General features: G+C 34.6%; 1 protein-coding gene across 5 annotated transcripts in view; it reads left to right on the top strand.

Moving 5' to 3' along the window:
- Positions 1-15,541, top strand: part of ADAMTS20 (ADAM metallopeptidase with thrombospondin type 1 motif 20) — a 232,748-nt gene that overhangs the window by 170,219 nt on the left and 46,988 nt on the right. For all 5 annotated transcript variants that reach the window (XM_082349310.1, XM_082349311.1, XM_082349313.1 and 2 more), the window contains one exon: positions 10,659-10,826. In XM_082349310.1, coding sequence (XP_082205436.1) covers positions 10,659-10,826 — 168 coding nt within the window. The remainder of the gene's footprint in view (positions 1-10,658; positions 10,827-15,541) is intronic.

The following is a 15,541-nucleotide window of genomic DNA, read 5'->3' as shown; positions in this document are numbered from 1 at the left end:
GTTTTGACCATCTGTCTATTCACCTCCTATTCTACTCTCTTCCTTCTCTCCACTCTGAAATAACTTGAGGTCTGTCTGATGTGTTTTTCAGCATCTTGGTAAACAGAAGTTTTTTACAGGGGGAACAACATAGGGTCTTACCTGAATTCCCTTGAGGTGGTTACCCTCCTTCTCTCACCACAAATGAGCTACAAATGTATGAGTGTTGAACCATGCTCCTGTTCCATTCAAGTGTTTAATAGAGAAACCCACACCATGGATTGTATTTTCACTACCTTTCTTTTTTATTTCCTGAGGATTTGGGAAAGGAAGAAAAAGACAGGGGAACGGAGGTTTAATATGACTTTAGAGTATTGTGTCAAGCACTGGTTTAGGTTCATTCATCCATTATCACCTTTAATCTCACAACTACCCTGAGGTGTAGGTGTTATCATTGCCACTTTATGATGAGAAAACTGAAGACCAGGAAGGTTAAGCATCTAGCCCAAGGCTGTTCAACTGCTGACAATTGAGGTTCAAGTGTAGGTCTCTGATTCCAAATCCCAAGCCCCTTTTATTATTCTATCTTCCACTCCCCAGTAGTAAAAACTATAAAACCCTGCCTTAAATTTTAACATAAATAATCTTTATCTGATTAATATAATTTTAAAATTAGCTTAAGTTCACTGAAAGATTAATCCCGAAAACATTTTTGCCTCACAACTTTTATTGCATATGATAAATAGACATAAATAGGTGCAGTGGGTATCGCTCCTTTAATTTCAACTCTGACTTTTCCCTTATCAAAGCCTTCATAGAGCTCATTTTTTATTTCTCATCTGAGAGTTCTCTGTGCATATTCCTTTTCAGATATTTATAACCCTACTTGAAAGCAAACTTCTTGGCTTTACTTCTGTTAACTCCCACAGCTAGCATGAAAACATTTGTAGAAACTTGAAATGGTAAATCCTGCTATTCTGTTGGCACTTGATTTTAAGAATTTTGTAAATGTTACCATAGTAAGTAATGCCTTGAAAGTCAATCTATTTTTTTAAAGGTATGCTTTAGTTATTTTTCTGATCTCTTTACCTTTTTATGGTCTACCCACACTGAATAGTTTTCTGCTTTGTTCCATCCAGGAAAGCAGATGCTCATGGTTCTGAATGCAGCTCCCAGGGGTTAAAATGTGGGTTTTTATCACGGAACGTGCCATACCGTCTAACAAAAGTAACGTCCCAGTTGTTGTGATTTGTATAAAGGCATCAAGAAAAAGTAAATGCACAATAATGGCCCCTAAAGAATTGTTAAAATTAGACAAGAGTTATATTATTCTTATATTGATAGTAACAATTTTTTTCCTGATACCATGTAATTGTCAAGATTTGTGTTAGTGAGTCAATAAAATCTCTGAACAGGAACTCTTTAGATGAGATTTTACAGAGGAGTCTGAAATGTTCATTACTCCTTTGTAATGCACACACACTATACTATTAGACAGAAAGTTAAAAGAATAATCTACAAGCTTTAAACTAATGCCAGTTTTTCCTGAGTAATTTTATTTACTACAAATAATGCTTACATTTTGAATTAGAATTACATTTACTGTTGCTTCTAGCAAAATAAACCTGAGTTTAGTAACTCATGTTTGCAGGTTTATAAGGATCGTTTATCAAATCTTATTATTGAAGAAAATGAATCCAATAATTGAGTATTTTAGTTATCATATACTGGGGTAATTTTTATCCCAATTTCCTAATATTGATGTGTGGAAAACAGTATATGGTAAGTGAAATTTTCTGTATAAAGTACTTGCATGAGTTATTGCAATTTTGCTTCAGGTTTTATATTTGAAAGTGAAAATAATCACAAAATTTTTCCATAGCCATAATTATATTATAGTAAATTATCTTTAAATGTTACTTGCAATTGAATTAGCCAGATAAATTATACATGAGATAATTGTGTTGCATTGATTAGCTTAGAACTGTAAATCCATTTTGTGTGTGTATGTAAATATATACATATATACCCCCCAAAAAAATTTTAGAACATGAAATAGAAATTAAAATATTATAATTTTTACAATAATATAAATGTAGTGAAAGTTTACTGGATATGTTTGTTATTAAGCATATATTTCTTTGTCCTTTAAGTTGAGACTCAAACATCTTTGCAAATGAATCTGACATGAAAAATTTTAAATGTCTAAATTTGCAGATTTTAAATATAATCAGATACAATGCAACTGAATGAAATATTTCAGTAGTACATATTTTAAAAACCAAATGCTGTCTTGGATTATTAAAGCTGCATAGTCAAAGGGTATCTGTAACAGGTTAAAAAGGAAATATTCAAACTCCATTGAACTTTAAAACTCTAAGTATAATCTTTCAGGAAATACTATGAATGGGGTCCCTGTTGATAAGATTTAGTATCTTACTCCTTACTGCACATATGCATTGAATTAAAGGAACAGTAGCAGTACTATATTTACAGAATTGACACTCTACTCTTAATATGCATATTTTTGTCATTTTTTTGCTTCTCTTTAAACAGAGAGATACCCTACTCTACTATACTCTGGCTGTTTTGCTCTAACTACTTTAATGTTTTACCTCTCTAATAATTTTGGAGCTCAATTTAAAATAGTATTCCACCATTGTAAGGAATGCCCTTAATTACAAAGTATTAATAGTTGTATAAAACTCATAGCTAAGATTTTTCTATAGTGGGGCTTTTCTCTTAGATAGAAAGTTATTGTTGTCTTCCTGAAATTTAAAAATCCATGCTGTTCCTGGGGTTTAGATGTGGCCTGTTTGTTTGATTAGCCTCATTATTTTATTTAAAGAATGTTATAATAGGCTTCTTAAAAATCAGAAAGAAAAAATGAAACATATATATCCATGGATGCATACACACAATAGTGTTTTATTCCATAGACTATCTAATTTCTGGACTGTTTTGGCCTGAAACTCTATCATTTCCCTTTGTAATATGTCATTTAATAGACATTTTTTTTGTTTCATAAGAGTGTTGTAAAGACATTTAACATAATCACCGAAACGTCGTTTAAAAAAATTCTCTGGCAAAATAGCTATGATCAAAAATTTTCCTTGAAAAATTTAAAATTTCACTTTACTATAGAAGCATACAATTGTTTAGTTTTGAAAAGTTCAAAACAAAGATAAGTAATACATGTTCCTATAGTGAGAAATTCATTGATACCTTTGGAATTGCCATAAAGACAAAGAAAACCACAACTAATCCTCTCAAATTATTTCCACAGAGACACTTCAAATACCTGATTATGTTTTAGCTACTATGATACATTTGTGTTTAAATCAAAACCTCTCCATTTTATTCATTGTAAATTTATGCTTCTTATTCAGTTGCACCTGTCTTGATGGAAAGCATTTCTGGTTTGTAGTGAGAAGGTATATTTGGACTTAGATTTATAATGTGTAATGATTGCATTTCTATGAGTTTAGCTCTCCTAAAACAAAAAGACTGTGTGAACCCCTTTGTCACTTGGTAGCAAGTTTTCCTTGGTTGTCTTAGCTAATACCTGTCATACAGTAAGCAATAGGATAGACATGACTCCCAGCCATCCAGTTGTGAGCTTTTACATTTTCAACAGATGACTGTGGACCTTGCTGTCAGGAAACAGAGATAATGTGACATCTAGAAATAAAGTAAAAATTCGTTTCTTCATTAGATTGTTTGATGACTTAACGATTATGTTTTGAAAAACAACCAGAAAATTCCAAAGATTCTGAAAAGCAAAGTGAAATTGATTAATAGTAACTCATTTTTATTCAGTTTTGTATTTTCTTGTTAGTCATTTTTTGCATAATAACAACATTGGAAAACTAAAATTAAGTCAAATTATGCTATTTCTTATAGCTGAAAAACTAAATGTCATTATTTTTAACTATCCCTGAAATGGTTTGTGATAAACCGTAATATAGAATAAAATGTTTACAATAGTATTATCAAATTTTGATAATACTTGTTTAATGTTAAATATTTTCCTTATCAGCAAATGAAGAGGAATGTTAAGGAAGCTGTAGTTTTATTGTTACAAGATACTTCTAGTTCTGACTAATTGACTTTGAACTACTAACTGACCCTGCTCACTTTAAACAATGGGGTCATTGCCAAATTTACTGATTGAAATCCATTTAGAGAACTAGAAATTATTTAGGCTATATATTGAATTAATTAGGAAATTTTAAATGACAAACCGAGAACCTATGTGAATTGCTAAGTTTTTCTGTAAAACCTGTGCTTTCACTGATTGGTTGCTTATCTTGATAATCATTAAAAATATTTAATGTAGAACTTATAGTTGATGTTATAGCTCTTTTCTAATATTAAGTGTTTCTAATAATAATTTTCTAATATAAAATGTCAAATATTAGTTTTAGTACTTATTCTTAGAGTTATTTAGCTAAAGTTTACTTGAGGAACATAGAAACAAAAATATACTCCTTCATCCATAGATGACACTATGCAGTGGCAAGTGAAATAGACATTTCTAGCCAAATTTCTAGTTCAGCTACTTTTTTTTTGCCTAGCTACTTTTCTAGTCAAACTTAATTAAAATAGATCCCATGAATAATTAATTTTTACTCTTAACTTTGACTTCACTTGTTTTTCAGTAGACCAAACTTTAGGTTATTTTCTTTTTCTTTTTTCTTTTTTTCTCTGGTTTTCAAAGAGCTAGCTAAGGGATCTTTATAGCTAAAATTGAGGCTGACCATTACTATGTGATTTAAACATTAAATTTAAAACATACCATCTAAAGTCAGCTAAGGTAACACCAGTGGAATAGTTATTATTTTAGGAGAACTATGGTTCATGGTACAATGGAATTATTTCTTCTTTTGAGAAGAAGAATGGTTCATAACACATTAAATTAGGAACAAGCGATTCTGGGGTTCTTTCTACTTTTCATGATTTCCTGCAATAAGTCAGTTCCCAGTAGAATTTATAGTCTAGCAGAGATAAGAGGGGAAGAGGTAACCAGGTATTGAGGTATAAAATCTCTGTAAGAGCCACATCTAATCTAGCCTGGACTGATATCCTCCAGCAGCCAAAGGAGGCTTTGCAGAGGGAATGAGATTTAAAACTCAGCACTGAAAAATATGTAGGGATTGAAATGGGAGAAGGGTGCTGGGACTGGAGGACGTGGCATGTGCAAATGTCGCGAGCTGGGAATAAGCAGAGTGTTTTCCAGGAAACAATATTCTCTCTCTATGTCATCTTCCCATTCGCTTTTACATTATGGGAGACATTTTCAAGATTGTCCTTCATATAATTAACATTAAGTTTTGCAGGATTCTTTTTATTCTTTATTAATCGTAATTTTTTTTACATTTTGCTATAGCATTATAAATTCTTTAGAGTTTTTTAAGTTTGGCCCCTTCTCTCGTTTAAAAAATTCCTTTCTCCTTACCTTTACTCAGACATTTATATGAAATAGTTATTATTTTACTAATATTACATATGAAAAGTAGAGGTTGAGTGAGATTAAAGAAATTACATACAGTTACCCAGTTTGTTGTCAGTAAAAGGCAGTTTATACATGACAAGGGTATAGTGTAACAGTTACTTTTCAGGTCTATTTTATTGTTAATTAGGGTACATACTAATTCTCCCAATATCAGTATGTTTCCCACTACTTTCAGAGAGGATAGAGACCCAATCACCATTACAGTTTATGAAAGTCTAATACACACACACACACACACACCCCGCAGTTTTCCATTTCCTAGAACTGGAGCTAGGTAAACTTCATTTCCTTGTTTTATTTTGTCTTGCAATTTAAGTTTCTAGAATTAAATTAACAACAAGTTTCTCACAAATTGTCAATTCATTCATTCTTCTATAGTATCCTAATATGAAAACAAAGCAATAATCCACACTTCCAATATCAGAAGTAATCATTCTGTAATTATGTACAACTTCATTTGAAAAACAAGAATAGACTTGTTCCAAAGTTAATCATGTGAAAATGGACTCATTAATTCCAACTGTCCATCTTGAGACTGAATGTGCCAGTCAACCTGCACAAGTCTGGATATTCTGTTTTATTTTTAGGGCTTGCAAATTCTACATTTGCTTTGAATGCCCTGTTTTCCTTAAATAGGCACGTGTCTTCACCTAATTTATAAGAATAGTCAATTCAGATTACTTACATTTAATGTCACCACTTCCTATAGCTATTGCTCCTTAGTATTCATGGAAAAATCTCAGAAAGAGTTAGTTAGTAAGACTGTCAACTACGGATGACAGAGATGATTTTAAAGAAAAAAAATTTTTGATGAGAATGCTGGAAATAAATTATACAGTTAATCAAAAAATGGTACAGATGAACCGGTTTGCAAGGCAGAAATAGAGACACAGATATAGCGAACAAATGTATGGACACCAAGGGGGGAAAGAGGGGTGGGGTGGTGGTGGTGGTGGGATGAATTGGGAGATTGAGATTGACATATATACACTACTATGTATAAAACAGATTAATAAGGACCTGCTGTGTAAAAAATAAAATAAAGTTCAAAAAAAATTATACAGTTAATAAAACCTCAAGGGAATAGGATGGTATCAGGGATATAAAATAGAGAAAAACAAAAATGAAAAGAATTACTGGGGTCCCAGAGCAAAGAATGACCATGTTTGGGTTTTTCTACCAAATAAGCTATTTTGTGGAAACTTTACAACTCAGAATGTATTGTAGTTTGAGAGAAGGAAGGTAACATTTCACTAGTTATTTACTCTATGACTGCTTCGTTCCAACCAAAACATAATTCTTTGCATAATGTGTTCTTTTTTACTTAAATCCCCACATGGAATTCATCAGACATGATAAAATAATGTACTTATTCCTTTTCAGATCTTGGGGAAAGAGAGCGCTACTTTAAAAGTGTAATGAAAGCATAATTTACTTTGCAATTCTTTGATTTTATACATTTTGTCTATCTTTCCTAGAGGACTTTGAGTTTAATATCCAATAAATATATTTCATGGAAAAGTAAACTGTTTTAATAAATTATTTTAGAGTTTAATAAAAACGAATAACTGCTTTCACCAAGGGTCAACATCAATTAATCAGCTGATATTTATCGTACCTTCCACTTTGTGGGCGATGTGGGTGATCTAAAAGGTCCTTTACCTCTAGAAGTTTGGATAAAGTATGTGGCAAAAATAGAAAATGATGAAGTGCCAAAAACAGAGACAGAAGAGTTCAGAGAAGTGAAAGATTGATATGTGTTCACCTTAGACATGGGGTGGACTTAGAGCTTTAAGGATAAGTACTATTTAGAAAGCACCAGGGCAAGTGATTAGTCGAAGTAAAAGGAAATAATAGGAATCAGGCACTGTGGTGAGTGAAGATGTCACCTTAAAGAGAAAGTAATTATGTTATACGTAAGTAGAGCAAAGGTTGCGTGTTGAAAAGAAACAGAATATCATGCTGGAAAGGGATGTTGACTGAAATTTGGTGGATCAAGAAAGCAGGGAAGGGGTTTGGTTTTGTACTGTATTAAAGACAACAGAGATTCATAATCAGTTCTTGAAAAAAATAAAGAAGCAATATGTTTAAAATTATGTTTAACACTAGTCTTGGTTACAGATTAGAATAACAAAGAAGAGAAAGAATAAAAGGTGACTTCCAGTTAGATGAGGAGAGGCTATTCAGTTTTGTGAGAAACAGTCCTCACTTTGGTAGTGAACTGTAATGTCCCAGTTTACATTCCACTCACAAATGCTGCTTATAGAGGAAATGCATTGTTCAATTCTAAAGTAGAATCTTTAATGTCACTTCTTGTGTTACTTAGTTTCGTAAATGAATTGGTCATTCTTATCAGAAATATCAACAATTTACTGCATGTTTACTGCGTGATTCTTGGATTCTTGGCACTGATAAAAGAACTATGAGAATTTTGCAAAACAGAGACACATGGGCACTAGGTAAGGCACATCAGACAAATATACAAGACCATCTGTCTTTGTCCATCAACAAACCTACATCTTCAAGACTGAGTTTAAATATCACCTCTCCCTGAGTGCTCACCAAATATCCCATAAAGAAATGACTATTTTTCACTATTTTCTTAATACAATAATATTTTTATTGTATTATCTTAATGGTTTTTACTGTCTTGTAGTATTTTTATTCTGATCTTTATTGAATTTAATATTATTTAAGATGTACTCTGGCATTATTCATTTAATAGATGGTGTCATTTAGATTATAAGCACTTTGAGGATAAGTCAAGGTAAAAGATGGTTAATGAATCTATATTTATATGCTACTCTTGGTATACGGCAGAAACTCAATAATATTCATAGAGTGAATAAAATAGTAAATATTTTTCCATCTTCCATAAGTACTACTGGGCTCATATCATGAGTATTCACAATAATGATTACTTTTTACAAGGGACTATCAGGGAAAGTAAAAAATCCTCCTTTGTTCAAAAAGTCACAGTTTAAAAGTTAGAAAAAATAATACACAACCAAGGAGAAAAACATTCTTGTATGTGTGAACATGTATGTATACTCCCAGATAATATACACCTGGTACTCCATAGTATGTGATGTTTTTAGTATAAACTATGTTATACTCTTTGAAAAATAAACAATGTAGTCAAGAAACAGGCAGGGAAGTGCCCAAGATAAGCGGCCAAGAGGAGTAGAGCATAAAGGTAGATCTGAAAGAGAAGGTCAGTAATAGGAAAGATGAGATCAGGCACATTCAGAATGAAACAATGCCATTTGCAGCAACATGGATGGACCTAGAGATTATCATATTAAGTGAAGTAAGCCAGACAAAGACAAATATCATATGATATTGCTTATATGTGGAATCTGAAAAAAAAAAAGATACAAATGAACTTATTTCCAAAAAGAAATAGACTCACAGACATAGAAAACAAATTTATGGTTACCAAAGGGGGAAGTGGGGGGAGGGATAAATTAGGAGGTTGCGATTAATGTATACATGCTACTATATATAACATAGATAACCAACAGGACTGTATAGCACAGGGAATTATACTCAATATTTCGTAATATCCTATAAGGGAAAAGAATCTGAAAAAGAAAATATATATACATACATATATGTGTGTGTATATCATCTATATCTATATCTATATCTATCTATATCTATATCTATATCTGTATCTATATCTATATCTATATCTGAATTGCTGTGCTATACACCTGAAACTAACACAGTGTTGTAAATCAACTACACTTCAATACAAAAATAAAGAATAAAAAAAAAATAGCAGGAAAGAATGTACATCTAATACAGTTTATCAAGACCCGTTAGTGATTCACACCGAATTAAAGTGTGTTCTAAGTGGTATGTAAAGCTGTAGGTGTTAACGGGAAGAGAACATCTGAGATATGGTAATGTGTTAATAATCAAGACACCAAGTTAAATTAATTGCCTACACAAATGGGATATAGTATTGCAGATAACATATAAAGGTAAATTATCCCCAAACTATTCATTTTTTTAATTTAAAATATTTTAAGCATCTATTAGTCTATATTAGTCAGTCTTTGAACTCATAATATACATAAAATGCATAATATATTATCTAATGTTCTCAGAACTCAGTATATGTTTCTAAATGAAACCATATGTAACCAGCTGTCTCAGAGGAATGAGAGGAGTTATCTGGAATCCGTGTCTTCTTTGCTTAACTTTTCGCTGGTACATATATCATGCTGAAAATTGTCAACATCCTCAGAGTATATGAAGGAAAATGGTAGAAGAGGAAGCTAATATTCACCGAAGATGTACCCTGTGTAAAAGGACTGGATTAGATATCTCATATTCTTTATCTCATGTTAATCTTCATAATAAACCACTAATATTGGGGTCATTATCATTATTTTATAATGAAGAAACCGAGGCTTGGCCAGGGCATGAAATATGCTTAAAGTCACCCAAATAGTAAGTGGCAGAGCTGGTATTCAATGCCAGAGCCCAAGCCCTTCCTCTCCTCTGCACTGGCCTTGCTCATAAAATGGCAACTGGCTGAAAAACGAAGTCCGATCATTGTTTTACATATATCCTTACAGAGATTTTAGGTAATTTGTTTTTCACTAAATATTTTGGAGGGTTGATGATGGGGACATACAGTTGCCAGATGGATGCGAAAAACAAACCTGAACTGAATTGCGCTTAAAAAAATAAATTTTCTGCTTTCTCATAGTTTCCTACATTGAGAGATTTTTGTTTTGTTTTTGACATCCAAAGCATAGTTTGCACTGTGGCAAGACATATGGGGTTAAAAATTGAATAGGTGATGACCATACAAAATTGAAAGCAAGTTTTATTGAAAAATGTGTGATAACAGGAGTTAGGTGCAGATAGTCTTTAACCTCAAAAGATCTAAAGCATTTATGTGCCAGAAGAGTGCTTAGTATATGGTAGACAATCAATACTCTTTTGAAGAATAAATGGATACCTTATAATATCAATATCAGTGATGGTCGAGGGCAGACTGGCAAATTTTAAATTCTCTCATTAGAAATATCAAAGTATATCTTGATGAAATATCAAATGTTTTGATTGCTTCATTTTACACTTCTTGCAGATAAACTTAAATTAGTAAAGATAAAATGAATCAAGTGCTTTCATATTTATTTTCCAGTGCTCAGCTCCTTGTGGTAAAGGTTTAAAGTACCGTGAGGTGATTTGCGTTGACCAATTCCACGGGAAATTAGAAGAAAAATATTGCAGTCATCTACAGAAACCTCGAACTCATAAAGCTTGTAGATCTGCCAGATGCCCTTCATGGAAAGCCAAAAGATGGAAGGAGGTATGTAAGATGTTTTATGATTATCTATGTATTTTTGCATTTACAAAGGAAATCTTAATTCATTCTGTATGCTTTCAATAACCTTGAAAGTTTTACTCCACTAAATGTGTTTTATTCTATTACACAATTTTTTTTGCACTATGCTCTGAATTAATATTGCACAGTGTTAACACGTTTGCTAAGTTCATAGCTTAATAACAAATTAGTCTTTTGATTTTTTTTTTTTTTGTGGTCGTAAACTTTACAAGAAATTCTGTTACTGAATAGTAGGGAGGCTACTGATGATTATAATATTATTCCAGGTGGCCTAACAGTAAAATATACATGATGAGATGTTTAGTAACTGCCTTGTTTCCACACTAAAGTCTTGGATTTGAGATGAGTTTGCAACTTGGAAAAGGGACTGGTAAGTTCCAGATGGATCATAATTGGAGATGGTTTAAGAGTCAAGGACATGACAGAACTAGGGAGCCCAGCTGGTCTAAGGCCAGAGCGGACACACTTGGAAAGACTCAGCAAAAATGAAGCTGATGCGGAGATGTGACCAAGGCTGAAAACTCAGTTTATAAAAGAAGGGTGATGGATACTTGCTCTGGCACACTCAGGGAAGTAAGCTCCAGATCTAAACTGGGAAAGCCATATATTTGAATGTGGTTGTCCAGCAAAGACCAGCCTGGGAAATGTTAAAGAGGAAAAAGCCATAAATGAAGCCAGAAATGTTAACTAGAATAATTTCCTGAGGCCTGATTTCAGTGGGGCTAGGCTTTCAGCAAAGCTATCTGGCTGCTCTCAGCAGTATCTCAGGATACTTATCCATGTCTTAGAGGAGCTAGTCCTACGATGGGAAAAATAACCTCATCTGCTGATGGAACTTCCTTGTCTCTGTCTGATGTTGGAGCTATGTTAGGAAGATAGGGGTTCAGACAGGAGCTAGAAGTGGGGTTTCCCTGGGCCTCTAAGTTTTCATCCTTCACTCTGTGAGATCAGATCCTTGGTGGCAGAGCACCAGCTTTTAAAGTGACGGTGTCAACGCATCATTATTTTTGAATAAAAAGCTCCCAAATTGAGTGAGCTTCTCAGGTTTCTGTGTGGAAGAGTTGGCCTCTGTCAAGTGTTAGGGTGCTGAGAATTGTGGTTCATCTTTGACTGAAAACTAGGGGCAAACATGTCTCTGTTTTTCTTCTCAAAACAAAAAAAATATATATCTGGGCACTTACTTCTACCCTGAATTTTGGTACAGTAAATAAAATTAATTTTGTGGTTTAGCAGAGGCCATTATTTAAAAGATATCCCATTAACCTGTTTTATTTAGTGAATGCCACTACTACCTACTAAGTCGTTCATAAAAGAAACACTGGGTCCATCCCGTCTCCCTTGACCCCTCAGTTAGTTATTCCCTAGCTTCTCTCAATTCTCCCATCAAAGTAACTCTTGAGCAGCTCATGCAGCTCAATAACAAAAAAACAAACAACCCAATCCAAAAGTGGGCAGAAGACCTAAATAGACATTTCTCCAAAGAAGATATACAGATTGCCAATAAACACATGAAAGAATGCTCAACATCATTAATCATTAGAGAAATGCAAATCAAAACTACAATGAGATATCATCTCACACCAGTCAGAATGGCCATCATCAAAAAATCTAGAAACAGTAAGTGCTGGAGAGGGTGTGGAGAAAAGGGAACCCTCTTGCACTGTTGGTGGGAATGTAAATTGATACAGCCACTATGGAGAACAGTATGGAGGTTCCTTAAAAAACTAAAAATAGAACTACCATATGACCCAGCAATCCCACTACTGGGCGTATACCCTGAGAAAACCATAATTCAAAAAGAGTCATGCACCAAAATGTTCATTGCAGCTCTATTTACAATAGCCAGGACATGGAAGCAACCTAAGTGTCCATCATCGGATGAATGGATAAAGAAGATGTGGCACATATATACAATGGAATATTACTCAGCCATAAAAAGAAACGAAATGGAGGTATTTGTAGTGAGGTGGATGGAGTTAGAGTCTGTCATACAGAGTGAAGTAAGTCAGAAAGAGAAAAACAAATACAGTATGCTAACACATATATATGGAATCTAAGGGGGAAAAAAAAAAAGGTCATGAAGAACCTAGTGGCAAGACGGGAATAAAGACACAGACCTACTAGAGAATGGACTTGAGGATATGGGGAGGGGGAGGGGTAAGATGTGACAGGGTGAGAGAGTGGCATGGACATATATACACTACCAAATGTAAAATAGATAGCTAGTGGGAAGCAGCCGCATAGCACAGGGAGATCAGCTTGGTGCTTTGTGACCACCTAGAGGGGTGGGATAGGGAGGGTGGGAGGGAGTGAGATGCAAGAGAGAAGAGATATGGGAACATATATATATATATAACTGATTTACTTTGTTATAAAGCAGAAAGTAACACACCATTGTAAAGCAATTATACTCCAATAAAGATGTTAAAAAAAAAAAAAAGTAACTCTTGAATCTCCATGGCAATCATCCCAGTCTAGTTCATCATCATCTGTTTCCAGGTGTATGATGACCTCCCAACATATATATTTGCCATTATTTGCTTACATTTAGTGTGAGCTCTAGAAGAACTCATATTATCGTGTCTCTTAATTCTTCTACGACTTACCGTTGTGTTTAGGAGGTAAGTCTAAAGCCTAACCATGTCTATTTCTTCAGCATTATCTCAGGCCACAGAATCTTAGATACAATGGATATCTTGTTCACTAAGCACCCAGCTTGGTATCTGGCTAAATACTTCTTATTTTGAATACTGTAATTTAGTTGAAAAAAAACCCTGCTGTCTCTTAATTTATATATTTGTCATATTGCGGTTTTGCTTAAAGTGGGAGTTTGCCTTAGTTTATCCGGACCAAGATATGACAGAATAACAGCAAAGTAGCTTTCCCTGGGAGCGGGAAACACTCTAAAGGCACTGCATCCAGCACATGGCAGATACCTTCTAAACCTGACAACAGGCAGGAGCCGCTGGTGGAAGTGGGAGAGACTCTGCTTTTCGGCCACCAGCATCCCTGTTGATCCCCAGGATTCTTTTGCTGCCTTGCAGCTGCTGCAGCTGCTGCGGTTGCTATTCATGAGGGACACTTCCTGACCCTTGACCTCCAGCTCCACAACAGTGAATCAATCATCGGTGCTAACAACTTGTCCTTGGCTTGCCACCAACTCTGAAATTATATAAGATTCACTAAAGGAATGTATTTCAGGGGTTTCTAAGATACAGATATGAATATGTAAAGACGATAAAAAGCACAGATGCTTTTGTACAGAGTCAGCTTTTCTTCTTTGAATTGGTTTTCCTTGTCATAGAAATTAGCTTCATACACCCACACAGTCCCCAAAACTCTGCCAGAAGCAAATGACCACTAGTGAAGTCGCTGGCTTTGATTTATTCTATAAAAAGTACCCACATGAAGTTAACAATTGCAGACTGTCAGTGAGCTGCATATAATAATATATTCAACACAAGTGTAATTTCAGAGGTAGTTACAAGATAATCACTGGTTGCTACTTTGTTCCAACTGCATAAATTGTAACATTGCTTTACTAGAATCCCTCACTATAATTTCATTTTATTACTATTTTACATTGTACCTCTAATGGAAAGACTTATTTGGCAAACTGTGACCACAGAGGTGCTCAAATGAGTTTTGAAGTTAACACTCTTCATTTGGTATTTGATATCATTTTTTTTAATGAAAGGATTTAGTAATGCATTTTAATGACTGCAGCCAAACAGGAACAAACATTGCTATATAGATTCCTTTGTCCCTAGGGTCCAGAGGTATACGTTTAGAGGCAAAATAAATACTGGAATCATTTAAAAAGAAAAAAGCCTCATCCTCTTATTTCTGGAACCAGGCTTTTTGTTTTTGTTTTCACCTAATTTTACCCATTTGGGAATACCAGCTTCACTTGTAAATTCAAGTTTTTAAGGCTAGCATGGGGTGTTAGTATCCTCATGGTCTCATGCTTAGTTCAGTGCCATCCAAACGTAGTTTTTTTTTTTATATATATATAAATGGAAGGGTGCCCTCTAGTAGACTGGGATTTGGGCTGCTTTTTTTTTTTTTTTTTTTTTAAACCTGTGGGTTTCTGCTTACTTTTTTTTTTTTTTTTTTGATTCATTTATTTATCCATTGACTGATTGATTGCTATGCTGGGTCTTCGCTTCCGCGCTAGGGCCCTCCCCAGTCCCGGCAAGAGGGGGCCACCCTTCATCGCGGCGCGCGGGCCTCCCACCACCGCGGCCTCTCCCGTTGCGGAGCACAGGCTCCAGACGTGCAGGCTCAGTAGTTGTGGCTCACGGGCCCAGTTGCTCCGCGGCACGCGGGATCCTCCCAGACCAGGGCTCGAACCCGTGTCCCCTGCATCAGCAGGCGGATTCCCAACCATTGCGCCACCAGGGAAGCCCCCAAACGTAGTTTTTATACTCAGAAAAAAAAAAAAAAATCATCCAGAATTCTCACCTCCCCTTGATCATGGCAAACCTGCCGGACAGCTTAGAAAGATACTTGAAGAATCTCAGGCAACCCTATTGAATCTAGAGCCTCGTGATGGCAGCCACTTACTTGGTCCCTCTTTTCAGGGACCCGTTATTTTCTTTGTAGTATTTTAAGATCAGAGCTGGAACCAAATGTAATATGAGTTCCAAAATCTCACAAGTCTACCGGTTAGTGCCCCC

Source organism: Balaenoptera borealis (assembly GCF_965194805.1).
Source record: "Balaenoptera borealis genome assembly, chromosome: 13".
Taxonomy (NCBI): Eukaryota; Metazoa; Chordata; class Mammalia; order Artiodactyla; family Balaenopteridae; genus Balaenoptera; species Balaenoptera borealis.
This window is presented reverse-complemented; position numbering and strand designations above follow the sequence as displayed.